The sequence below is a fragment of the Natrix helvetica genome (assembly GCF_964273705.1).
Source record: "Natrix helvetica genome assembly, chromosome: 3".
Lineage (NCBI taxonomy): Eukaryota > Metazoa > Chordata > Lepidosauria > Squamata > Natricidae > Natrix > Natrix helvetica.
Window position 1 is genome coordinate 173,922,914 of NC_138549.1, and position 27,519 is coordinate 173,950,432.

General features: G+C 47.5%; 1 protein-coding gene and 1 long non-coding RNA gene across 2 annotated transcripts; one reads left to right on the plus strand and one right to left on the minus strand.

Moving 5' to 3' along the window:
- The first annotated feature begins 94 nt into the window (after positions 1-94).
- LOC309390468 lies at positions 95-14,717 on the plus strand. The gene is made up of 3 exons (XR_014175131.1): positions 95-1,821; positions 1,876-6,320; positions 14,590-14,717. It is a non-coding gene; the product is annotated as an uncharacterized lncRNA (long non-coding RNA).
- On the minus strand, positions 14,604-27,221 carry LOC309390421 (serine/threonine-protein kinase 35-like). Its single transcript, XM_081949757.1, has 2 exons — positions 26,306-27,221; positions 14,604-15,354 (listed from the first exon to the last, which is right to left on the minus strand). The coding sequence occupies exons 1-2, from the start codon at positions 26,799-26,801 to the stop codon at positions 14,636-14,638; spliced, it is 1,215 nt and encodes a 404-aa protein (XP_081805883.1). The 5' UTR covers positions 26,802-27,221; the 3' UTR covers positions 14,604-14,635.
- Between the last annotated feature and the right edge of the window lie 298 nt (positions 27,222-27,519).

A 27,519-nucleotide genomic window follows, 5' to 3' on the forward strand; every position in this document is an offset into this window, starting at 1 on the left:
CATTCCTGTGTGTCTGATCATGATGGAAATAAAGACAAGATCCAAAAGGGAGGTTTTCTTAAAATAATAATAATAATAATTAAAAAAAACAGAGGCAGAGAGGTTTCGTTTCAAAACTGGGAAGGGCATTTCAATCCCACCCACTAGCTTTATTCACACAAACGTTTTAATTTACAAAGCTGCTGTCATTCATACACAATCAGGATTTCCACAGTGTTCTGAGGATTTAAATACAAGGTCGCACACCAACCCAAGTAAACCAAAAAATAAAAATAAAAAATAGAAACGATAAAATATTTATTCACACACGGGTCCTAGAGTGACCAGCTTCTGTGCAAAGAAAAGGGAAGAGAATTCTCTTAAGACTAGCACGGGAAAACGGCCCCTTGAAATGTGGGATTTAAGATGTTCCTCCTGGACATTCAATTATTATCCCTCCCCCCCCCCCCCGCGGGATCTGTGTCCATGTTTGCAACGGGCCATGTCTGGGCCTGGACCCTGTGGAAAAAAAGGGGATTTCCCCCCTTTTCCCTTAGGAGTATCTGCAGGAGAGAAGATTAAAAAAACAAAACAAAAATGGTGGTCATAACCATTATGGACTATTTTCATCTTTCACAATCATTGCTTTTCTAGACCAGGAATCTCCACATTGGGCAACTTTTAAGACTTGTGGACTTCAACTCCCAGAATTCCTCAGTCAGGAATGGCTGGGGAATTCTGGGAGTTGAAGTCCACAAATCCTAAAATTGCCAGGTTTCGACACCCTGGTCCAGACTAAGGGTCTTCCAGCTTCCTCAACCCAATGGGCCTCCAGTTAAGTTCTAGATATCCCTACCAGTTGGTATCTACTTCTAGTATAATCTAGGTATCCAGTATCTAACTGTCCCTACCAGTTGGTATCTGGTTCCAGATATCTAATTCTACTAGAAACTAGGTATCTGGATCTAGGTATCCCTAAAGTTCTAGATATCCCTTCCAGTTGGTATCTGGTTCCAGATATCCAATTCTACTAGAAACTAGGTATCTGGATCTAGGTATCCCTAAAGTTCTAGATATCCCTTCCAGTTGGTATCTGGTTCCAGATATCTAATTCTACTAGAAACTAGGTATCTGGATCTAGGTATACCTAAAGTTCTAGATATCCCTTCCAGTTGGTATCTGGTTCCAGATATCCAATTCTACTAGAAACTAGGTATCTAGAGTCCCTTAAGTTCTAAACATCCCTAACTCGTTGAGAGAAACCTGGAAATGATAGCCCAATAGTTCCTGGAGATCCTCCAAGTCAGGAAAACTCTTGACCTTTGGAAAAGCAGCAGAAGGAATCAAAAGAGCAGATGACCTGGGCAGAGATCTGAGTTTTGCCAGGCAGAAGAAATTCTGTAAGAGGAAGACTTGGCTTCTTCAACTCAATATGGCAAAAAGATCCTTGGTGGCCAACTGTACCCAGTGCCACACAATCTTGGAACCCCCAGCACATGGAGAGAGGCACCCCCGGCGTCCACTCAACCGCAAGGACTGAGGTAGCTTTTCCCATCGTGTTAATCCAAGTCAGGTATTCCAGGAAGTAACGTCTGATGATCATTATTATTATTATTTTAAAAAGGAATTGAGCGGTCAACTTCGGACAGTTTTTTTTTTGGCAACTATCGTTGAATTCCGTGCAGGTTGAGAGCTGCCGCTTGCCTCGGGGTGCCCCAAAAGGTTTCTTCTTTCTTTCCAGATATTACGCAAGTTCTCCGATGTCTGTCCAAGTCATCTTCTCTCACTGAGGACCATTGGGCTCATGGTATATATCCACGGCATCGCACCTTTTAAAGACTTGTGGACTTTAACTCCTGGGGAATTCTGGGAGTTGAAGTCCACAAGTCTTAAAAGTTGCAAAGGTGGGACGCCGCGGGTATATGTAGTGTCAGAGGCCACAAAGGAGAAGATCTAGCAGTTAGTCCACCCATCAGCCACAGCAAAACCTGGGACTGGCTAAATGTCTAGTTTTGAAGGAACGTTCCCAGCCTGCAACGCAACATTTGGCTGCGTTCTTAAGATTTAACCATTGGGTCAACTGGAAAAGCAGACCCTCTTTGGGTCAGCCATTTCTATGGGTTAGTAAAGCTCACCAGGCAACCGAGGACTTAAATCCAGATGATAGCTAGCTACTACAATACGTTGAGGAGGAGAAAGAGGAGAGATTCAAATTGGAATCTATCTCGCGCGCGGGCACACACTCAGTTAAAAAGAAAGAGGTATTATTGCTCTGTAAAAGGACTCTGGCAGTGTGTTTTGAGTGCATCTCCCCCAGAGGCAGCGGGTGGGAAGGTGAGGGACTGAAGGTATTAGGAGATGAGGAGGACCTCAACTCTTCAGCACATCATCTGGGGAAGTAGAAATCCCGAGGGCTCGAGTCCCTCCCTCTTCCGCATGGGTCAGCTGGGAAGGTCAAGGCACATCTTAGAAGGTGACCAACTTGCAAAGAGAGTAGTCCTCGGGATGGGGAGTGGGGTGCCTGAGTGCCCCAGGCAGGTTCTCCGGCTCTCAAGCTATTGATCTCCAGACGCCATGCTTCTAGTTCCTAATGCCAATTTAAAAATTGGGATTCCCCCACCCCACCCCATTTAGTTGGGCACCCTAGATCTTGGCCAACGTCAACCGTGATTGATGGCCGGTCTTCCCTCAACAGGCCAAAGGATACCGGGCCTTAAGCTAGTGACATCTATTGCTACGTAGGTATCCAGCCGCCCCAAAGCTGATGGGAAGGAAGACTTATAACCAGGAATGTCATGTGTTGGGTTGATCCAAGTATGATATCCAACCTCAACGCTCTCTACAATCCAGATGTAGTAGCTGTAACCTTTGTCATGGCTACCTTTGACTACTCAGCTATAGTGAGCAAAAATCCTCTCGTTTTCCAACCTTACTGTGGGGGGGAGAGATACGGATACACAACCTTGCCAAGAAAGCTTTTTTTGGCCTAGAATGAGTGGGGAACTACGTCTGGGAGTTGAAGTCCGCAGGTCATAAAGGGAGCGTAGTCCACCCCCCACCCACCCTGATGACTGGCCTAGAATCTGATCAAAGCCAAAGGACAGCTCAAAGTTAGTTTCTCGATGGAATAGAACTACCCATGATGGACTCTCTTTAATTCATCTGCCAAGCTGAGAGTCAATTGGAGAATGCAATATGTAGGGAAGGGAAACGGGAAGATAGGGCCAGACGTACAAAGAGAAGACAGGTGTGGATGGAACGTGGCACCCTTAGAAAAGCTGTCGAGGTGATGCCAGCTTCGGTGCCATCCTTGCAATGAAAAGCAGAGATCCGGTCATTGGGAAAAAAATGAGGGAGGGGAGGAAGGTTCTGCAAATGGGTCAAAGCGCTCACTTTAGTCCTTGAACTCGGGAAAGCCCAAGGTCAGAAAGACATCGGCCACACTGTAAACAGCAAACTGAGATGTAAACAGCTTAAAAGAAACTCAAGAAGAAAAACACCAATCGATCATCAAATAACGCCGGTGAGATCAGATCAGCTCTCAATAATAAATTAGCACTCTCCATTCAACATTCATTTAACCAGAGACTGGGGGGGGGGGGGAGGACTTCTGAGTGAAGGTGGGGGAGAGAACTTAAGTGGGAACCCCCGTTGTTGTGTTTGAATCCCAGGAGGCACCAGGATCCTGGGGCCAGAGGTCTATTGCTTGTTAACACAACACAGTTACAGGGAGGTCACACCAAAGACGGCGGACAGAGGAAAGACTCGTCCTTAGGAATGAGGGCAAAAAGGTCTCAGGAGGATGCCCTTCCTTAGAAAGGTGTGGTTGGCACCTGATGCAGCCAACCCAGGAAGCATTTGATCCATTTCGAAAGAGCTTTTGTGGGCAGCCGAGAAGGGGACCGACGTGGACAAGAGGTTGCAAAGCGGAGAACTGGGCCTACACACCCAGTGCACAACTCACAACCCAAAGAGCTTCGCTTCCATGCGTTTCTCGCAAGAGGCTTTCAAAGTCCTCGAAGAAGGCACTTTAATAAGGTCTAAGCTTGATTTAAGACCCGTGGACTTCCAATTCCCAGAAGTCCACAAAGATCTAAACTCTCGCCACAAAAGCGTTCACACCACGGAAATCGCACAATGGCGTCTGTCCCCCCCCCCCGAAACGAGGCTTCCTCCACACACTCGCACCCACACAAACATCCCTCAAAAGTGCAGACGTGAAAACGCAAGGGCCCCTTCGCGGGAAAAAATGCCGGGCTTTTTCACACGCAATGTGGCATGGCTTGTGCCCTGGAGATAGGATGCCTGGCTGAATGGAGCTTGGTAAGGAAAAGGGGGAGTCTTCAAATCTTAATTCGGGGCAACCGGGTCAAAAAACAGGGCATGTCATCACCCCAAATTTGGATCCAACTCTTTTTTTCCACCACCACCCTCTTTCCAAAAAAACCTGGCTAGTTCAGACGATAACAGAAACATTCGGTAGCGTGAAACTTCTCTTGGGGAATAGTTTTGACTTTAGATCAGTTCATCCTGGATCTCAAAAGGAGCTTATTTGGGATCGGCCTGGTCAATCCTAAACAGGGCTTTGCAAATGTAATACCTTGCAAACCACGTTACATCCGCGATAAGACTGACATTCATGGTTTAAATTCTTGGCTGCGCAGAAGTAAGGAACGCCAATATTTTGTAGAGTAAATCCATCTCGATAGCTGCAGCATTCAGTCCTTGAGAAATTGATGGTGACAATTCAAATGACCTGCTTTGTCTGAAGACCGGGGTGAAAGGCAAAGCACCAATTCGGTTTTACGACGCTGACCCCCGACCGTGATCTTCCCTGCCGCTGAACGAAGAGCGGTAAACCCCAAGACCAACCCACGGCCGGTTTAAAGGAGCAGGGCAGCCCATTCCAAGCAGGCGGTCAGTTTAGCAATCCCTGTCACTGGGGAGAAGCAATTGGCTGAAGGCTTTCAAGAAACCCTGGATCATCTTAGGGGAGAGATACTTAGGGACGTGTTTAAAAATTGGGGACGATTCTTTTGTGGGTGCGTAAACGCAGAGGGGCGACGGCGGCAGTGGTGAGAAAGTTACTCTTAACTTTGAAGCAGCTTCCAAGAAGTCAGAAATGGAGGGAAGAAATCTCAAGAAGATTGACTGCTAAACTAGGAAAAGGGGATGTTAAGCTAACCACTTGATTTCAGGATGGCTGAATTTAGCCAGCCAGGGACTAGTTAAGTAAACTACTAACTCCTAGAGCTGTGATGGCGAACCTCTGTGTGGGCAAACGCACCGTCGCTAGCTGCTCTTCTGGTTCCAGCATGCATGTCAGCTGGTCTTTGCGGGCACCAGAGTGCCGGAAAACGGCCCGAAAAATGGCCAAAAAACCACACACTTTTGTGGGCTGTTTTCCAGGCCATTTTAGGCCTGGAACGGGCTATTTTTTGCCTGAAAAATGGCCTGAAAACAGGCATGCGCACGCCAGCCAGCTGGTTTTCGTATTTCTGGTGCATTTGGGCACTCATTGCCACAAAAGGTTCACTATCGCTGCCCTAGAGACAGACTTAAGATCACTTTTTCTACCGAAAGACCGTTTCTATGGATGCTTATTGGTCACTTCTAAACCCCACACGCTTTTCTGTAACATTTGGTACACAAACACCGGCTGCTGTGATGGTTAGATGTGGGTTTCTAACCCAGCAGCCACCTTGAAAGGTGTGTGTGTGTGTCTGCCTTCAATATCCCTGTCTGATATATCACATATTTTAAGTCCCCCGATGTAGGTCGTTTTGACCAAAAAGGGGAGCAGGAGAATTAGGTGTTCAACTGTGTTTCTAGCTTTAGGGGCTAAGCAGCAGCAACCAGAAACAAAAGAAAGGTTCCCAAGATCTTCATACTCTCAACTAAATATCACCCTGCTGAACAACATTAGGAGATGGAGGAGGGGGAAATCCAAAACCTTATGTACATTTTGTCCCAGAATTCTGGTCCTTAACAGTAGCAGCAACAGAAAATTATTTGCTGGGGTGTTTTGTTTTGTTTTCTTTCACTATTTTGTTTGAGTGAAAGAGGAATTCCAGATGAACTGCGCAGATCGAGTGAATAAGCAAAGGTGAGCTGGCGGGGGGGGGGGGAGGGAGGGGGGGGAAGGAAGGGGGAAATGTAAAAAAAAAAGAAAAGAGGATTTAATAGCCTTGTAATGAAGTACTTCGCAGCAGCTCCTGCCCGCCTTGAATCTCCCGGGGCTCTCCAGACGAGTCTCAAAAGTTTCACGGTACCAGAGAACTTGGTGTCCGTGTTAGTCGCTTCTTCAGTTTGTGTGTCTGTCGGGGAGACTCTCGGTCCCTGTAAAAAAAATCCTGCAAGGAAAGGAAGAAAAAAGAAAAGCACTCGTGAAATGTCTTGTTATCGGAGCTCTCCTATGAATCTACTTCATATAATTATGCTGAAATATGATGATTGATTATGGAGAAACTGTACAATGAAGGGTCTGAATTCGTAAATGCCACCGGAGAAGCAAACTTCCTGAAATTCCTTGATATGGGGTCCCTGGCACTCTCTGAGCTTGGATGTTTTCTTGCAGATATTTCGTTACCTGACTAGGTAACATCATCAGTGCTAGAAGGGAGTGGGGTTTGCGTAGTGGAGGACAACGGTGGGGTCCTTGGTGCTCTCTGAGTTTGGTTGTTTTCTGGCAGACGTTTTATGACCCAACTAGGTAATGTCATCAGCACTAGAAGGGAATGGGCCTTGTGGGGAGGAGGAGGAGAAGTACTGTGTGTGTGTGTGGAGGGGGGGGGTGCTTGGCACTCTGAGATTAGTCGTTTTCTGGCAGACATTTCATGACCCAACTAGGTAACATCATCAGTGCTACAAGGCAGTGGGGTTTGCACTGGTGATGTTACCTAATTGGATCACGAACGTTGGCAAGAAAACCACCAATCTCAGGGAGCACCAAAGACACCCCCCCCCAATTCAACTACTGCAAAGCCCCCCCCCCCCCCTCCACATTTGAGGCCTACCTGTACTTTGAGAGCCAGGCCAGGAAGATAAACACACATCAAAGTCACTGCCACCATCAGTAATTGAGAAAGTTTGCCTCCTAATTTACCTGGGTCACAAGGGAAACTGAGATTGGCCTGGCCTTTAGCTTCTAGCCTCCAAACTCAGTCAACCAAATTTCCTGGGACAAATTCTTCCCTGTCCCCAGTGGAAAGGCCCAATTAGCCGTCAGAAGAAAACAATGGCTAAAAAAAGTATGCCATAATTAGAAATGGTTTTTACTCATGCTCTAATTTCCTTGCCGGATTGGGCAAAAGGGGGTTTCTGAAATCGGAGCCGCCGAGTGTCAAAATTGGCCCCTTAGGAGGGGAGAATTCTGCCGAGGCTGCTGTAATTGCCATCATCACGTCAAGCAAAGCAGGACCAGCTATTCTTCTACAGAATCAGCTAAAGCAAGAGAAACCTCTTCATAATAATAACACAAATTGAAAAAAGAATAAAAGACTGGAAAGGAAAGGAGACTGCGCTGGAAGATCTGATCCGGCAAAATCCTTCCGATGTGCAGGACCATAAATAAATGGCATCTCCATTTTTAAATTTTTTTTCTACTGCCCGAATCAAGTATTTCAACCCAACAGAATATATAATAAGAGTTGGAAGGGACCTTGGAGGTCTTCTAGTCCAACCCTCTTCCTATAGTTTAAAAGATTGGTTCTTCTATGCTATTCTTTTCTTGGATGGTCTCCTTTCTGATTTTATTCTCTTTTGGTCCCTCCAGCAGCTTTCCTCAACCATTTCCTTTCTGTGCTGACTAACTTTCATTTATGCTTTGTTGCAAGTATCCATTTTTAGCACTTGTACCGAACAGAATAACCGAGTTGAAGGGGACCTTGGAGGTCTTCTAGTCCAACCCCCTCCCCTGCTTAGGCAGGAGACCCTACACCACTTCAGACAAATGGTTGTCCAGTCTCTTCTTAGAAACCTCAGGTGATGGAGCACCCACATTTTCTGGTGGCCAGCTGTTCCACTGGTTAATTGTTCCGTCAGGAAATTTCTCCTTAGTTCTAGGTTGCTTCTCTCCTTGATTAGTTTCCACCCATTGATTCTTGTTCTGCCTTCTGGTGCTTTGGAGAATAAGTTGACTCTTTGCGGCAGCCGTTAAAGACATTGGAAGACTGACATTAAATCACCCCTAGTCCTTCTTTTCTTTAAACTAGACATACAGAGACATTTAAAGTCTTAAGGTTGAGAGACAGTGTAGGATGTAGAATAACAGGGATGCTGGAGAGTTCTGGGAGATCTGATCTGACAAAATCCTTCCAATGTGCAGGGAACATACATGGCACATCCCATTTTTACTGCTGCCCAAGTCAAATATTTTAACACAAGAGTTGTAAGGACCCTTGGCGGTCTTGTAAACCAACCCCCTGCTCAAACGACCATCTGGCTCAGCAACAGAAACTTGGGGGCTCAATTGCCATCGTTACGCTGAGGAATACCTCGACTTACGACTGAGGATTACAGAGGGCGAACCCGAATGTAGCCAGAAACACCGATCTGGCTACAAGCCACTTCTTTAAGAGATGCTGTCACGGCATGAAACTGGCTTCCCACAAGTTCAAAAGCAAAGAAAATGCCGCGTTTGACCGACCGGCAACTGAGTTTGTGTAAACAAGGCAATCCTCTCGCTCGGAAGCACGCAAGGGTTCAGCCAGTGTGTGTTCCCCCCCCCTCCTTTTCTGTTATATAAGGAGCAGCCTTCTTTTGCTGTGTTTGTCGGAGAAGACCCATTTCTGACTCAGCTCAGGTCCAAGGGGGGCAATAGGGACAATCCCCCTCCCCAACAAACAGCCAAATGGGCAAGCTGCGCCCAGGCCGTTTGTGTTGACTGGACTTGCGTGTAAGCCAGGGGTGTCCAAACTTGGGAACTTTAAGACTTGTGGACTTCAACTCCCAGAATTCCCCAGCCAGCATAGCTGGCTGGGGAATTCTGGGAGTTAAAGTCCACAAGTCTTAAAGTTCCCAAGTTTGGACACCCTTGGTGTAAGCATCCTGAATTTTGAAGGTTTTTTTTTTTTTCTCCCCCAGAGGGCACAGCCTGGTTATGCAACCACGCATTGCCTTGTGACGGGCACAGGACACGATCGCAAATGGCATACACAGTCGATTTGGGGGAAAAAAACTGGGTGGGGAGGAATGGGCTCAAAACAGACCAAAAAAAAAAAAAAAAAAAGGGGGGGGGGAAATAAACAGAGATTGAAGGCAACATCAAAGCTCCAAAGCAGACCCAAGAGGAAGGAAAGCATTCCTCCGGAGCTTTGATGCCCTCATAAACAAGTCTGGTGATGCGCGAGCATCTTACATAATCCATAATCATCTCTGTGGCTGACAAGCAGATGTCTACGGAAAGGATAAAAGAAGATGTAGACAGGTGCTCTTCAAAAAGGTACAGTCATGTCCCGGGGATGCAAAACTTCACTCTTTGTCCTGGGATTAATCCAAAGTATGTGGCGTTTTAAAAAAAAACCACACACACACAAAACGAACGAGAATGGAACTATCGCTTATATTCGGATTACGGAGAGGTCAGGCGAGGCTTCTTCCTTCACCTGGCAAATATTTTATTTTTATTGTGTTTGTTTCTACCCTGCCTTTATTATTTCTACAAAGGGCTCGAGGCGGCAAACCATATCCAACACACCTTCCTCGCTTTATAAGGCCGTGGGAAGGCCACACTTGGAATATTGCAGCTAGTTTTGGTCGCTACGATATAAAAAAGATGTGGAGACTCTGGAAAGAGTGCAGAGAAGAGCAACCAAGAGGATTAGGGGACTGGAGGCTCAAACATGAATAGTTTTGGGGTATGTCTAATTTAATGAAACCATAAGGAAAGCTGAGCGCCAAAGAATGGAGGCCTTTGAACTCTGATGCTGGAGAAGACTCCTGCATTGAGTCCCTTGGACTGCAAGGCCATCCAACCGGTCAGTCCTAGAGGAGATCCACCCTGACTGCTCTTTAGAAGGCCAGATCCTGAAGAGGAAACTCAAAGACTTTGGCCACCTAAGAAGAAGGAAGGACTCCCTGGAGAAGAGCCTCATGCTGGGAAGTATTGAAGGCAAAAGAAGAAAGGGACAGCAGAGAAGGAGGTGGCTGGATGGAGTCACCAAAGCAGCCGGCGTGAGCTTCAATGGACTCCAGAGGATGGTAGAGGACAGGAAGGCCTGGAGGAATGTGGTCCATGGGTCGGACACGACTTCGCAGCTAACAACAACAACTAGGGGTGACATGATCACAGTCCTCCAACATTTGGGAGGCTGCCACAAAGAAGAGGGGGGGACCAACCTATTCTCCAAAGTATCTGAAGGCAGAACAAGAATCAAATTGATGGAAATCAGTCAAGGAGAGAAGCAACTTAGAACTAAGGAGGAATTTCCTGACAGCGAGAAGGATTAATCAGTGGAACAGAAGTTGCCTCCAGAAGTTTTGGATGCTTCATCACTGGATGTTTTAAAGAAGACATTGGGCAACCATTCATCTGAAATGGTACAAGATCTCCTGCTTGAGCAGGGGGTTGGACTAGAAGACCTCCAAGCTCCCTCCCAACTCTGTTAACTGTTATCCTCCTGGTTTCCCCACAACAACCAAGGAGGTTGGGCAACAATCACTGGTCCAAAGTCACCCAACTGGCTTTAATGGCTAAGGTGGGACTTGAACCCATGGCTTCCTGCTTTCTAACATGGTGCCTTAATTACTAGACCAGACAGACTCTCTATTTAGGGCAGCGTTGGAGAACCTTTTTCACCAACGAATGCCGAAATGGGAGTGCGCATTGAGTGCACAGGGGAGTACCGGAAACAGGAAGAGCAGTTCCCCGGAGCGCATGCGTGCACCAGGAAGCTGAGCTTCCAGTTGGTGGCGTGTGCATGCGCGACGGTCACCTGGTCTTCCGGTTTCTTGCACGCATGCTTGCACGAAGACCAGCTGGCCAGTGTGCATGTGTGCGCCCGAGCCCGGAAGAGCCACAGGCGATGGCTGGTGTGGCCGGAGAGATGGCTCTGCCTGTGCCATTGGTTTTCCATCACTGAAACCTGCTGCCCTGTTTCTCTTCAAGAACATAGGGCAGCATTTAATATGTTTAAACATTCTTCCCCCCACAAGCCGAAGTGAGACAGGTTCAGCTGAGAAAAAAGTAGCAAAAGTAGTGCTCAAGTTACAACGGTTCATTTAGTGGGCCATCCCAAGTTACGACGGCACTGGACAAAGTGACTTATGACTGTTTTTCACACTTATGACCATTGCAGCATCCCCATGGTCGCGCAATCAAAATTCAGACACTTGGCAACTATTTATGACGGTTGCAGTGCCCGGGGGGGAGGGAGGGGTTTGTTCACGTGATCCCCTTTAGCATCCTTCTGACCAGCAAAGTGAATGGGGAAGCCGGATTCACTTAACAACCAAGTTACGGACTTAACAACTAAACTCCAGTGATTCACTTAACAACTGCGGCAAGAGAGATAATAATAATTTAAAAAATGGGGCAGAACTCAATTAACTGTTCTGCTTAGCAATGGCAATTTGGGGCTCAACTGTGGTCATAAGTGGAGGACTACCTGTACTCCTTTGATATCTGGATACCGAGCTTGGTGAACGTGATTTATTATTTTTAATGACTGATCAAACAGCAGGTATCCATGTTAAATTAATCACAGACAACTGAAAACAACACAATCAATACTAGCAAAACTCTTCATCCCAGCTTCATTTCAGAGCAACTACCCCATAAGGGGCTTCGGGTGCTAACATTTTAATCCAAATTACGTTCTCCACTGATGTATAATCAATGCGTCAACATACTTTCTGGGATGGGTTCTTGCTCACCCAAAATGAGCTGGGAAACAAAACACAGAATTTCTTTCGTGCCATCTTTCTGAAGAGGACTGGATGGGATGCTCCTTCTAACTCATATATCCCAGGTAACCCACCTTGTGCGGGGACCGGGTACCAATCGGGCAATTTAACTGTTTCATTGAACCCAAGGGGCTTCCAGTACAAGGAACCTACAAAGGATTCCTCCCAACGGGCATCTGTTCCCTAACCCTTTGCATCTTAAAAGACCCATATTGGCATTTCATAATATTACCTAATTTATTTTTTATCCTGACTTTTTTTCTTTTACTGCTTTCTCCTATTTTCTCCACAACTACCATTCTGTGAGGTGAGTAGGGCTGAGAGAATGACTGGCCCAAAGTCACCCAGCTGCTTTCATGCTTAAGGTAGAACTACAATTCACCTCCTCCTGGTGATTGGCCCAAAGTCACCGAGCTGGCTTTCATGCTTAAGGCGGAACTAGAACTCTCCGTCTCCTGGTGATTGGCCCAAAGTCACCCAGCTGGCTTTCATGCTTGGGGCAGGACTAGAACTTACGGGTGATTGGCCCAAAATCACCAAGTTGCTTTCATTCCTAAGGCAGGACTAGAACTCACCATCTCCTGGTGATTGGCCCAAAGTCACCCAGCTGCTTCCGTGCCTAAGGCAAGACTAGAATTCAATCCCCTGGTTTCTAGGCTGGCATCTTCACCACTACACTCAACTGATTCTATTTTCAAATTTCTGCCAAGCAAAAGTGACAAGTTTTCTGAATTTGGACACTTCGTTCCAGCACAGGGGTAGACAGCCTAGAGGAGGGGTATCCAAACTTGGGAACTGTAAGACTTGTGGACTTCAACTCCCAGAATTCCCCAGCCAGCCAGGCTGGCTGGGGAATTCTGGGAGTTGAAGCCCACAAGTCTTACAGTTCCCAAGTTTGGATACCCCTGGCCTAGAGGATAACATAGTACCCCTCTCCTTGTCTATGGAGATTCTCCGTCATCCAGGTCCAGGTGCTTTTTTTTCAAGAGGCAACTGGACTTAACTGTTTTTTTTCTTTGAAGACGTTTCACTTCTCATTTAAGGAGCTGCAGCTCGGAGCTGAAGAATCTTCTCGGATGGGAAGCGAAACGTCTTCAAAGGAAACCCCAAAAGCCGAGTTGCCTCTTGAGAGAGAAAAAAAGAACACCGCCTTGTTTTAGTTTAAAATCCTTCAGACTGCTCTGCAGAAGAGCATCTATTCTTCCTATTTGGAGTCAACAAGCAAAATGGGCTTTTTGAAGCCCCCCTGCCCCTCCCTCAAAGCAGCAGGGAAGGGCGGGAAAGGAAGAACTCTCAAACTCTTGTTCCTAACACCCAATTTGCAAGCGTGGACGCCCCTCAAAAACACTAGAATTCCCCTTAGCCACCCAGGCTCAATTCAGGGAGGCAGAAACACAAGGGTTTGGGTGACAGCAGCCAGGCAATTATTTAAAATTGCAGGCAGTGGTTAGAGGTTTCTCCGGCTGGCTTCTGCGGGGATCCAACAAATACAGGGTGACGAGAGAGAGAGAGAGAGAGTGTGCAGGAGCTCCAGGGAGTAGCTGTTGTGCTACTTCAGAGCCTGCGTAAGCCAGAACGATTGTTCGTGACACGGTGGCGGTGTTTGGAAAGCATCTTGCTATGCCTGGAATGTCTCTGGAGAGCTGAGCCTTTGCGTGTGTGTCTGCCGGTTGTTCCCTGGCCTCGCTTGGAGCCCAGAGGAAAAAACAGAACCCCTCCCCCTCCTGCTGAATTAACTTGTGAACAGTGGGTGAGGTCAACAACCACAGCCGGCCACTCACGACTCTTGCCGGCCAACCATGCTCTCTCAACCTCAGTGAGGCCCTGGACTACAACTCCCTAAAACATAGGAAGAACGGTTGCAGGAACTGGGCATGTCTAGTTCAATGAAAAGAAGGACTAGGGGAGACATGATAGGCCCAGCTGGCCGGCCACAGATACCTGTACTGGTACCCGAAGACCAACTGGCTGGTGCATGCATGTGCACCGGACAGCTGATCTTTGGGTTTTTGGTGCACTGGCGCATGCAGGCGTATTCCGATTTGGGCCTGGGTGCCATAAAGGTTCCCCATCCCTGCCCTAACCTATTGCTACCCACAAGTGTGTAAATGGCCTCCAAGCCCTTGCATTCAATACAATACAATAGCAGAGTTGGAAGGGACCTTGGAGGTCTTCTAGTCCAACCCCCTGCCTAGGCAGGAAACCCTATACCGTTTCAGACAGATGGCTATCCAACATCCTCTTAAAGACTTCCAGTGTTGGGGCATTCACAACTTCTGGAGGCAACTTCTGTTCCACTGATTCCTTGTTCTCACTGCCAGAAAATTTCTCCTCAGTTCTAAGTTGCTTCTCTCCTTGATTAGTTTCCACCCATTGCTTCTTGTTCTGTCCACAGGTGCCTTGGAGAATAGCTTGACTCCCTCTTCTTTGTGGCAACCCCTGAGATATTGGAAGGCTGCTATCATGTCTCCCCTAGTCCTTCTTTCTCTTAAGCTAGACATACCCAGTTCCTGCAACCGTTCTTCATATGTTTTAGTCTCCAGTCCCCTAATCATCTTTGTTGCTCTTCTCTGCACTCTTTCTAGAGTCTCCACATCTTTTCTACATCGTGGCTACCAAAACTGAATGCAGGATTCCAAGTGTGGCCTCACCAAGGCCTTATAATTATTCCTGACCACATCATTTGACTAGGCAGAGAAAAAGAAGGCAATCTTACCCTGTTTTCAGAGCCCACCAACGCTTTGACCTGAGTTTAAGCAGCACAAGTAACCTGGTCCATTCTGGATTCCAGCTCAAAGGCATCTGGTCGGTCCTGTGGGTTAGCAGCCAGCATGTCTTTCAGGAGCTGCTTGATCCCTTCAGACATGGAAGTCCTGCGTTTCTGAGGAATGTGCAACTCCATCTTTGGGTTTTCTAGCAGAGCTTCCCCGACAGGTACGATCTCGCTCCCCTGCTTGACGTAAGTCCCCAAGAGTTCCTTCTTGGTCTCGGCATCAATGAAGGTGATCCGCTCGATCATGGCCCAAATAATGATGCCCAGCGCAAAGATGTCCGCTTTGGCCGTGTAGTGTCCCTCCCACACTTCGGGGGCCATGTAGAAATCCGAACCGCAAGCCGAGGACAACCAGTACTTGTTCACATTCACATTTTTGTCGTCATCGCCGCCGCCGCCGCCCTTGCCTCGGGCGGTCAATCCCGCGCACACCTTGCTCAGCCCAAAGTCAGCGACTTTGAGAACCGGAGCTCCCGACTGCTCGGTGATCAGGATATTGTCCGGCTTCAGATCTCGGTGCACGATGTGGTTTTTGTGCAGGAACGCAATGGCGCTGGTCAGCTGGAGCATGAAACTCTTGTTAGTGGCCGGGTCGGGCCTGCGGGAAAGAATGTACTGGTTCAGGTCTCCCCCTTCGCAGTACTCCATGACGAACCACAGGTAACAGGGCTCTTCGGCGTAACCCAGAATCCTCTCGCCTGGTGGAGGGAGAAAAGAGCAGGAGGAATAATTACTGCCTTGGGCAAAACAGAGTGACTCCGAATCAGTTAGAACGGATTGAAACCGTTCATTTAGGATTCGCACAGGTTTAAGACCCCAGAATAGTGCTAGTCTTCAACTTATGATCACAACTGAGCCCATGATTTATGTTGCTAAGTGAATTTAGCAATAGCACTTAGACTTATATACCGCTTCACAATGCTTTACAACCCTCTCTAAGCGGTTTTACAGTCTGTTGCCCCCAACCATCTGGGTCCTCCTTTTACCCACTTTGGAAGGATGGAAGGCTGAGTCAGCTTTCAGCCTTTTGGGTTCGAACTCATGTCAGTGGGCAGTTAGCCTGCAATGCTGCATTCTAAAAAGGAAGGAAGGAAGGAAGGAGGGAGGGAAGGAGGAAGGAAAGGCAATATCAATAGCACTTAGACTTATATACTGCTTCACAGAGCTTTACAGCCCTCTCTAAGCGATTTTCGGAGTCAGCCTCTTGCCCCCAACAATCTGGGTCCTTATTTTACTGACTTAAGTCAATCTTGAGCTGGTGGGACTTGAACTGCCAAACTGATAGCAATCAGCAGTCAGCAGAAGTAGCCTGCAGTCCTGCACTCTAACCATCGTGTCACCACGGCTCAAAATGAATTTGCTCCATTTAGGACATTTCTTGCCACAGTTATTGGCACCTGCGCCTAAACAACCGCGTTACTCACTTAACAACTGCAGTGACTCACTACGGTTGTTAAGTTAGTAATACGGTTGTTAAACGAATCGGGCTTCCACACTGGCTTGGCTTGTCAGAAGTTTGCAAATGGTGATCGCATGACTCTGGGACACGGCAACTGTCATAAACACGAAAAACCAGGTTACTAACTTATCAACTGCAGTGATTCACTTAACGACTATGGCAAGGAAGGTCGTAAAAAGGGGCAAAACTCACTTAACAAATGTCTCACTTAACAACAGGGATTGTGGGCTCAATTGCACTTGTAAGTCGAAGACTACCTGTATCTACATTTTGCTTTTAGTATTTTGGCCCTAAAGGATGGTGAGAAGTGCTGTTTATTTGCATAAACAACGTCTGTCACCATGGCGATTACTATGGCAATTGAAGGTCCTATCAAAATTTGGCCGGGCTTCCTCCTGAACAAAGAAAACATGTTGAAAAAGAAAAACATAATCATAATGGGTGTGAACTACAACATTGGAGGATCAAAGGGCCTAATCTCACATAAAGGAGATTGTTCTCATCCTATCCCTCCCCCCCCCAAATCTCTGCTGGTAAACAAACATGGAGAGGAAAGGCAGGGCCAAACTATAAAAACTCTATGGTGGCTGCATCCAAAACAGAGAGATCTTTGGCAGTCAGGAGTTACAAGCTACATTAATCCTCAAGATTAAATTATCTATCTGTCTATCTCTATCTATTTATCTCTCTATCCATCCATCCAAACATCCATCCATCCTCGTTCTCATATCTACGTATCTGTCCATCCATTCTCTATCTCATATCTATCTATCTATCTATCTATCTAATCTATCTATCTATCTATCTAATCTATCTATCTATCTATCATCATCATCTATCTTTCAATCTTCTCTCTCTCTCCATCCATCCATCCTCTATCAAATATCTATCTAATTATCTCTCTATATCTCTAGCCATCCAAACATCCATCCATCCTCTATCTCATATGTCTGTCCGTCCATCCTCTATCTCCTATCTCTCTCTCCAACTATCAATCTTCTATCTCTCTCTATCTCTCTCCACTCATCCAGCCATCCTCTACCAAATATCTATCATCTATCTATCTATCTATCTATCTATCTATCTATCTATCTATCTATCATCTATCTATCTATCTATATCATCTATCTATCTATCTATCTATCTATCTATCTATCTATCTATCATCATCTATCTATCATCTATCTATCTATCTATCTATCTATCTATCTATCTATCTATCTATCTATCTATCTATCATCTATCTATCTATCTATCTATCTATCATCTATCTATCTATCTATCTATCATCTATCTATCTAAATAGCTGTGTGTGGGTGTATGTTCCAGCATAACTCTGGAATGCCTTGAGCAATTTCAACCAAACTTGGTACACAGATGACTTACTCTCTGGAAACAAGTACTGTGGGGGGTAAAACACCCCTAAAACCCCTCGGGATGTATGTTCTGTTAAGGTACAGCCTGTTGTGCCTTAAAATAGCTTCTACTCTACTGCCGTAAAATGGCTTCTACTGTGCAGCACAGTGGAGTTGCCATGGTAACGGCTTCACAGTACTCCACAAGGAGGCTCCCTCTGGTAAGGGGTGAAAATCCAACATTAGAAATTATGTTTGGTCCAGACATTTTCCCCTATAAATAAATACCTGGACAACACCGGGTTATTGGCTAAGAAATAAAGCTTGTTCTTCAGTAATGAAAAATGATTTTTCATTTATTAGGAAGATGCGGAAGAATGCTTCAAGTTTGCTTTGTCTTTCAGACCACGAAAGAAGAAACATTGTACAAGTAATAGCAATAGCACTTACTTATATACCGCTTTACAGTGCTTTACAGCCCTCTGTAAGCGGTTTACAGTCAGCATACTGCCTCGACTTACGACCAGTTGAGCCCAAAACTTATGTTGCTAAGTGATACATCTGTTGTGAGGCTTGCCCCTTTTTACGATCTTTCTTGCCACAGTTGTTAAGTGAATCACCGCTGTTATTAAGTTAGCAATCTGGTTGTTAAGCGAATCGGTCTTCCCCGTTGACTTTGCTTGTCAGAAGGTCGCAAAAGGGGACCACATGACCCAGGGAGACTGCGACCGTCATAAATACGAGTCAGTTGCCCAGCACCTGAATTTCGATCACTTGCCCACGGGGGATGCTGCAACAGTCATAAGTGTGGAAAATAGTCATAAGTCACTTTTTCCATCCGGTTATAACTTTGAACGGTCACTAAATGAACTGTTGTATGTCGAAGACTACCCATATTCGGAAAAAATCCCCACAAGGATCCATCTCTTCCAAAGACTACAGATAGTTCTCGACTTACAACAAAACATTTAAGGATCGTTCAAAGTTACTTACAGCTGTTTTTCACACTTAACGACTGTGTCAGGCACACGATCAAAATTCAGAGGCTTGGCTATCACATTTATGACGGCTGGAGTATCCCAGAGTCATACGATCATCTTTAGCAACTTTCTGACAAGCAAAGTCAATGGGGAAGCCAGATTCCCTTAACAACCATGTTATTGACTTAATAACATGATTGACAACTGCAATGATTCACTTAACAACCGTGGGGAAAAAGGTCGTGGAATGGGGCAAAACTCAAATGAACAACTTTCTCACTTAGCAACATAAATGTTGGGCTCAATTGTGGTCGTACGTTGAAGAATACCTGTATATAAAAAGAGAGCAAACCCTACTCCCTCCTAGCACTGATGATGGTACCTAGTCTGGTAATGAAATGTCTGTAAGAAAACAACCGAGCTCAGAGAGCACCAAAGACTCCACAGTGTTCCCCCTCCTCCCCGCAAACCCCACTCCCTCACTTGAAATCCCTTAACAATTGTTTTTGCTTAGCAACAGAAATTTGGGGGGTTCCATTGTGGTCGTAAGTCGAGGACTGCTTGCCGTTCACCCCATCCTGACTTTTCAAAGAAAGTAGTAGTTATGCCAATGTTTATCCCAGCTTCAGCAAGGCCCTTCAAAGTCCGATCCAGACCAGATGGCACTTTGGCATATATATCCACATATATATGGAATTCAGACTGCAGGTGATTTATAAGAGATGAAGTTAGGAGGCAGATGTTTTATTGATTTTAGCCACTTAACTATTTCTTTCTATGATTCAATACCAACAGGTTGTGCAGGTTCGAAGTTAAAGACTTTGGACAAACATGACAGATGTTTAACAGGCACTACCATATGGGCCCTGATGTATAGAAATAACCAGAAGAGAATAATGCTGGTTTCTGACTCACTAAAATCTTACTTAAGATTAGCATGGAATTTATGGTACAAATGGCTAGAGGAAATCTGCAAAGAATAAGAAAGCATTAAAGCAGTGTTTCTCAACCTTGGCAACTTGAAGATGTCTGAACTTCAACTCCCAGAATTCCCCAGCCAGCTGGCTGGGGAATTCTGGGAGTTGAAGTCCAGACATCTTCAAGTTGCCAAGGTTGAGAAACACCGCATTAAAGGGAAAAAAGATTAAGAAATTAGAAAACAATCATAAGACCACATAATTAATAAGAGGGGGGGGGAAATGTAAGATAGATTGTATATAAAATAGTACGGAATAATAGTTATAAGAGGAACATACGTACATAGAATGATATAAGATGTATTGTATAGAAATAAGTACATTGAAAGAGTAATATGTATAGAAGAAATATAAGTATAAATTACCATATGAGTAGATGTAAAATGTGTAAAAATATATAGATATAGATATAAAGGTATACATGTACGGATAAAAAGAGTATAAGGGAGGCTTACTGGTGTGGAAATGTTGCACAGATGATATTTGTGTTTTAAAAAATGGGAGAAAAAAACCCTGTTTAACAAAAACATTTTTTTAAAGGAAAAAATAAAATAAAATAAAAATCTTAAGAGATTGCCTTGACTTAGAAACCATTCCTTTGAAGCTACAACAGCACTGAAAAAGGGATGTGTAACCATTTTTCACATTTATGACCATTAGAGCATCCCCAGGGTCAATTGGTCGAAATTCAGAGGCAGACCAGAAGTCCCTTTTTTCAGCGCCAAGTAATTTGGAATGGTCACTAAACGAACGATTAGTTCACTTAGCGACCGTTCAAAGTTACCACGGCACTGAAAAGGGGTGACTTACGATCGTTTTTCACACTTACAGCCTTTGTAGCAACCCCGTGGTCATGAGACCAAAATTCAGATGCTCGGCAACCGGTTCATACTTATGAGTGCCAGGGTCATGGGATCACTTCTGGGGACTTTCTGACAAGCCAAGTCAATGGGGAAAGCCGGATTCACTCAACAACAGTGTTGCCAACTTATCAAGGGTATTGATTCACTTACCAACTGTGGCAAGAAAGGTTGTAAAATAGGACAAAACCCACTTAACAAATGTCCCACTTAGCAGAAATTTGGGGTTCAATTCTTTCCGTTGAGGACTACCTGTACAGGTAAGAAAACTCATAACCATAAGCAATTTAAAAAAAGTTTAAACAGGTTTTCCCCCCCACCCCAACTTGGGGTCCTTGAAATGTGGTACATGCCCCAGAATCTGTACCTAGCAGGGAAGATTGATACACAACAGTGAAAATGCTGGCAGTTGTAGCCCAACGCAACTAGATGGAGGGCTAATTTATACACTACAATATCCATCCACCCTGCCAACTAAAGTGTGTCTAGTCAAGGCTTATGGTTTTCCCAGTTGCAATGGATGGCTGTGAAAGTTGGACAATAAGGAAGGCTGAGCGCCAAAGAATGGAGGCCTTTGAACTCTGGTGCTGGAGAAGACTCCTGCAAGTCCCTTGGACTGCAAGGCCATCAAACCAGTCAGTCCTAGAGGAGATCAACCCTGACTGCTCTTTAGAAGGCCAGATCCTGAAGAGGAAACTCAAAGACTTTGGCCACCTAATGAGAAGGACGGACTCCCTGGAGAAGAGCCTCATGCTGGGAAGGATGGAGGGCAAAAGAAGAAGGGGACGGCAGAGAAGGAGGTGGCTGGATGGAGTCACTGAAGCAGTCGGCGTGAGCTTCAATGGACTCCAGAGGATGGGAGAGGACAGGAAGGCTTGGAGGAACATTGTCCATGGGGTCGCGATGGATCGGTCACAACTTTGCAACTAACAACAATATCCATCCAATATAAAGGGATCTTGGGGTCCTAGTGGACAAGCATTTAAATATGAGCCAGCCGTGGGCAGCAGCTGCCAAAAAAGCCAACACAGTTCTAGGCTGCATCAACAGAGGGAGAGAAGATCACGTGAAGGGTTAATACCACTTTATAAGGCCTTGGGAAGGCCACACTTGGAATACTGCATTCAGTTCTGGTCGCCACGATGTAGAAAAGATGTGGAGACTCTAGAAAGAGTGCAGAGAAGAGCAACAAAGATGATTAGGGGACTGGAGGCTAAAACATATGAAGAACGGTTGCAGGAACTGGGTATGTCTCTCTTAAGAGAAAGAAGGACTAGGGGAGGCATGACAGCAATGTTCCAATATCTCAGGGGATGCCACAAAGGAGAGGGAGTCAAACTATTCTCCAAGGCACCTGAGGGTAGAACAAGAAGCAATGGGTGGAAACTAATCAAGGAGAGAAGCAACTTAGAACTGAGGAGAAATTTCCTGACAGTTAGAACAATTAATCAGTGGAACAGAAGTTGCCTCCAGAAGTTGTGAATGTCCCAACACTGGAAGTCTTTAAGAAGATGTTGGATAGCTATTTGTCTGAAACGGTATAGGGTTTCCTGCCTAGGCAGGTGGTTGGACTAGAAGACCTCCAAGGTCCCTTCCAACTCTACTATTGTATTATTGTATTATAAACATACTCCCAAAAAGTTGGTTTTTAGGTAGTAAGGTTCCAATGGGGTATATGGGTAAATTGTTACGTAAAAAAACACATCTGGAATCCTTCCAAGTAAATGTGCTTAGAAGTACAGATTTCATTTACGTCACAGGTTTCCTTTTAATCCGCAGCTTGTTATCACCTTAGAAATATTTTGACACTCGCTTTGTCTGTCCCTCTTTTTGCTGGTCACTGGATTGAATAAGACATGAGTTACTTGATTTGCCTATTGTTAGCAGGTGGATTAACGGATGAAGATCTTTATTTTATCCGCTAAGTGGAGGCGAAGAGCTCAGGGAATTGTTTACACTTCACGCTGTGGTGAGAAGTCACTTTCTGGGGAGGGGAGGGAAAGTTCTTTTTATGCATTATTTTTCTTGCGTTTTTTTCCCCTCTTCTGCTTTATGTAACCTTTCACTCTTCTATTCCACAAAAATTGTTTTTAAAAATGTTCCGACAGGATCCATCGCTTGGTTTGACAACAAAGGGATCGGCGCCCGCTGCTCTAGATCAGATGGACCGTGTAATATTAATTCCACTCGCTGACCGCTTATTCTGTGTTGACCCTTCGTGTTATGCCCAAGAGATTACAGCCAGCAATTAGCCACATGACAGATGATATAACTAGAAACACACAAAGACTGCTGATGCCCGGCAAATGAATGAGGGACAATGCTCACTCGGTGCCCGTCTGCCCACACTGGCACAGCCCCTCGCTGAACTACATCTGCAGCAGGCAGGCTGGCTGACACGCGAAAGGGTCTGGCTTATTTGAGAAGCTGCCGCTCCTGCTAAAAAAAAAACCAATACCAGACATGCGTGACCGATGACGTGCATGATGCCCCAGCCCACGCCTGGTTATGCGGTGACTGGGCACGCTGCTCGGCCATGTGGTTTCGTCTCCACTTTCCCCTCCACTATCCTGTTCTCAATTAAACAGCAAGGTTCACTTGAGTTTACAGGATACTTCCTTAAAACCAGACTTATACTAAATATAGAGAAATGACATACCAGCAGCCACCAGAGTCTGCTGAAGAACTGGCTAATGCAGAGGTGTCCAAATTTGGGAACTTTTAAGACTTGGGGACTTCAACTCCCAGAATTCCCCAGCCAGCCAGGCTGGCTGGGGAATTCTGGGAGTTGAAGTCCCCAAGTCTTTAAAGTTCCCAAGTTTGGCTATCCTTGGGCTTTCCTTGTTATTCTGGCAAATTTGTAATTTAAGAAGGAACACCACCCAAGTTTCAGATAAAAGGCTTCGAATAATGAAAAGGGGAGGGACGACCTTCATCTAAACAGGCAGTCCTTGACTTACGACCACAATTCAGCCCCCAAATTTCTCTTGCCAAGCAAGGCGGTTGTTAAATGAGCTTGGCTGTATTTTTCCGGCCACGGTTGTTAAGCGAATCACTGCAGTTGTTAATAACACGGCTGTAAAGTGAGTGTGACTTCCCCCTCGATTTTGTCGGGCCACAAAAGACCCCGGGGACACTGCAACCGTCATAAATACGAGTCGGTTCCCAAGCACCTGTGGGGATGTTGCAATGGTCCTAAGTATAAAAAAGTCACTTAAAAAAAAAAGTGCCATTGTATCTTTCAACGGTCACTAAACAGACTGTTACAAATCAAGGACTGTGAGTACTGCCTCCCCTAGAAAGGAAAAGCAAAATCACAGCAGCAACCCATAATGCAATGTACGTGCAACATCCAACCCCCCCCCCCCCCCCCAGACCCATTTTCGTCCAAGTAGGCCTCCTTGCAGCCTCCTGGGAGCAAAAATGGACTTGGTGTGTGTGCCCCCCCCCCCAAACGTCTTCAAGAAAACCACCAAGTTCAGAGAGCACCAAAGACCCCAAAGTCCTCCTCCCCTTTTTGCTCTCCCCTCCATTCCACTCTGCTCCCTTCTAGCACTGATGATGTTACCTAGTTGGGTCCCGAAACACCTGCAAGAAAACCACCAAGTTCAGAGTGCACCAAGGACCCCATAAACCTCCTTCGCCCTCCCACCCAATAATGTTCCCTAGCTGGGTCCTGAGACGTCTCTAAGATTCCCCCCCCCCCGCCCCAGCTCAGAAAACACATAGGACCCCCATCCACCCAAGTTCAACTCCCTCTCCACAAACATTTCCCCCTCGCATTCCTTTTTATCACCCTGTCCTCAGCAGTATGCAATTCTCCTCCTCCTCCTCCTCCTCCTCCTCCTCACAAACCCCTCTTCCCTTGTAGCACAAATCATGTTACTAAGCTTGGTCCTGAGACGTCTGCAAGAAAACCACCATGTTCAGAGAGCACCAAGGATCCCACAATCCCCCTCATCCTCCTCCCCTCTGCAAGGAACCTTACTCCCTTCCAGCACTGATGACATTCCCTAGCTGGGACCAGAGATGTCTGCGAGACAACCCCCCCCCCAACACACACAGAGCTCAGAGACCAACAAAGACGCAGAGTGGTCTTCTTCCTTCCCCCACACCCCTCTCCTTTCCAGCACTGATGCTGTTCCCTAGTTGGGTTATGAAACATTTACAAGGAAACAAGCAACCTCCTTCCCACACCCCTCTCCCTTCCAGCACTGATAACATTCCCTAGCTGGGTCCTGAGATATCTGCAATAACCCCCCCCCTCCCCAACAGCTCAGAGACCATCAAGAACCCAAAGTGGTCCTCCTCCTTCCCCCACATCATACTCCCTTCTAGCATCCACAATATTCCCTAGTTGTGTCCTGAGACGTCTCCAGGACCCCCAACCCTCAGCTGAGACCACCAAGGACCTAAAGTTGTCTTTCTTTTTGCCTCACACCACACTCCCTTCTAACACTGATGATGTTCCCTAGCTGGGTCATGAAATGTCTGCAAGGAAACCCCCATGTTCAGAGAGCATCAAGGACCCCACAATCCCACCTCCTCTCCCCCTCTGCAAACCTTACTCCCTTCTAACACTGATGATGTTCCCTAGCTGGGTCCTGAGACGTCTGCAAGACATCCCACACCCAACTCAAGGATCCAAAGTTGTCCTCCTCCTTCCTCCACACCTCACTCTCTTCCACCACTGATGATGTTCCCTAGCTGGATCCTGAGACGCCACACTTCTTCCCCCACACCCCCCTCTCCCTTCCACCACTAATCCCTAGCTGGGTCCTGAGAGGCTGGCAAGACCCCCACCCCCAGCTCAGAGACCACCAAGGACCCAAAGAGGTGCTCCCCTCCCCACTCTCTTCTAACACTGATGGCGTTCCCTAGCTGGGTCCTGAGACCCCTGCCCCAGACCACAAAGCACCCAAAGTTGTCTTCCTTCTTCCCGCACACCATACTCCCTTCTAACACTGATGACGTTCCCTAGCTGGGTGCTGAGAGGCTGGCAAGACCCCCACCCACAGCTCAGAGACCACCAAGGACCCAAAGAGGTGTCCCCCCCCACTCCCTTCTAACACTGATGTTCCCTAGCGGGGTCCTGAGAAGTCTCTAAGACCTCCCCCCACCAACCCCAAACCTGTCCTCCTTCTTCCCCCACACCCCCCTCTCCCTTCCACCACTAATCCCTAGCTGGGTCCTGAGAGGCTGGCAAGACCCCCACCCCCAGCTCAGAGACCACCAAGGACCCAAAGAGGTGCTCCCACCCACTCCCTTCTAACACTGATGGCGTTCCCTAGCTGGGTCCTGAGACCCCTGCCCCAGACCACAAAGCACCCAAAGTTGTCTTCCTTCTTCCCCCACACCATACTCCCTTCTAACACTGATGACGTTCCCTAGCGGGGTCCTGAGAGGCTGGCAAGACCCCCACCCCCAGCTCAGAGACCACCAAGGACCCAAAGAGGTGCTCCCCTCCCCACTCTCTTCTAACACTGATGGCGTTCCCTAGCTGGGTCCTGAGACCCCTGCCCCAGACCACAAAGCACCCAAAGTTGTCTTCCTTCTTCCCCCACACCATACTCCCTTCTAACACTGATGACGTTCCCTAGCGGGGTCCTGAGAAGTCTCTAAGACCTCCCCCCACCAACCCCAAACCTGTCCTCCTTCTTCCCCCACACCCCCCTCTCCCTTCCACCACTAATCCCTAGCTGGGTCCTGAGAGGCTGGCAAGACCCCCACCCCCAGCTCAGAGACCACCAAGGACCCAAAGAGGTGTTCCCCCCCCCACTCCCTTCTAACACTGATGGCGTTCCCTAGCTGGGTCCTGAGACGTCTCCAAACCCACCCACCCCCCTCAGAGGCCATCCCTCAGACCCCCCTCCCCAAACATTTCCCCTTCACCCTCCCCACCCCCGCCTCCCAGAGCGCACCCCCCTCCCTTCCCCCCCGGGTCGTGCGAACGTCCCGACACGTATCCTCCCCCGGGAGCCCGTTCCGACGGCCCTTCCCTTCTCCCCTTCTCCTCACCCTTGAGGGAGGTCTCGACCAGGCGGAGGTAGAGCGCGCTCTGCTTGTTGCCGTGGCTCATGCGCTGCCCGAGCCCGTCGCGCTGCAGGACGCACTCCTCGAAGCGCACCACGTTGGGGTGGTGGCGGCGGAGGCTGGTCAGGGCCCAGAACTCGGCCAGGGCCAGCTCCACGTTCTCGGGAGCGTCGCAACGCAGCCGCTTGACGGCCAGGCGGGCGCCGCTGCGGCCCGACACCGCCTCGTAGACCACGCCGTAGGCCCCGCGCCCGATTTCCGACACCAGGCGGTAGCGAGGAGGGGAAGTCAAGGCGGCTTTGACCGGCGGAGTGGCCCGGCTCGGCCGCGCCACCGGCCGGCCTTCCATGGCGGCCGAAGCGCCCCTCAGAAACGGCGAAGGAGGCGGCGGCGGCGCGAGCCGCTCGCACTCGGCGCGCCTCAGGCGCCGCTCGGGCAACCTTTCTGTCCCTCGGCGGCCGCCGTCGCCGCCCGTTTCCATAACAACGCCGCGGCGGGGCCTAGCCGCCGCCTCAGCCGCCGCCGCCTTTTTGGCCGTCGTGGTCGGAGTCGTCGCGGGCGGGGAGCGCCCCTCTTCATGCCGCCCGCCCCGCCGGACCGGGGCTCGACGGAGGCTCACGTTCGCTGCTTTTCCGGCTCGCTTCGTCGTCCGCCCGCCCGTCTGGCTGGCTGGCTGGTTGCGACCGGCCGGCCGAAGCAGCTGAGGCGAGATTTGAAACGAGAGGAAAGGAAGGGTCGGAGGATAGAAAAAGCGCGCCTTGTCTGCCCCTTTAAAATGCGCCCAGCCAATCGCGACGCTGCCCGCCTACCGAGGAGGGAGCGGGATCGGGTTGAACTATTGTTCCGAAACGAAAGGGGTGTGTTAAGAAATCATGAAATCCTCCACCCCTCTGATCTAAGGAATCTCGCCTCTTCCGGAGTGTGCTCCGAATCTCTTCTTTTCCTTTCTAAAAATAAAGCAAGTATCCCGAATGTCTCCGTGCGTCGGACTCGGATCCTAAATTCGCAGCTGTAGTTAATGACACTCTTCCCCTTCGTTAGAATGGTTTGCTCCCTTCCCTTTCGCGGCAAATATTTCATTCATAGCTTCTGGAAGGCGGGACGGTCCATTCCATCTCAGGGACGGGAGGGGAAACGAGAGCGAATTCTGGTCGCTTTTGCCTCTTTTTTGTTTAGGACATTCCTTAATCTTCACCTAC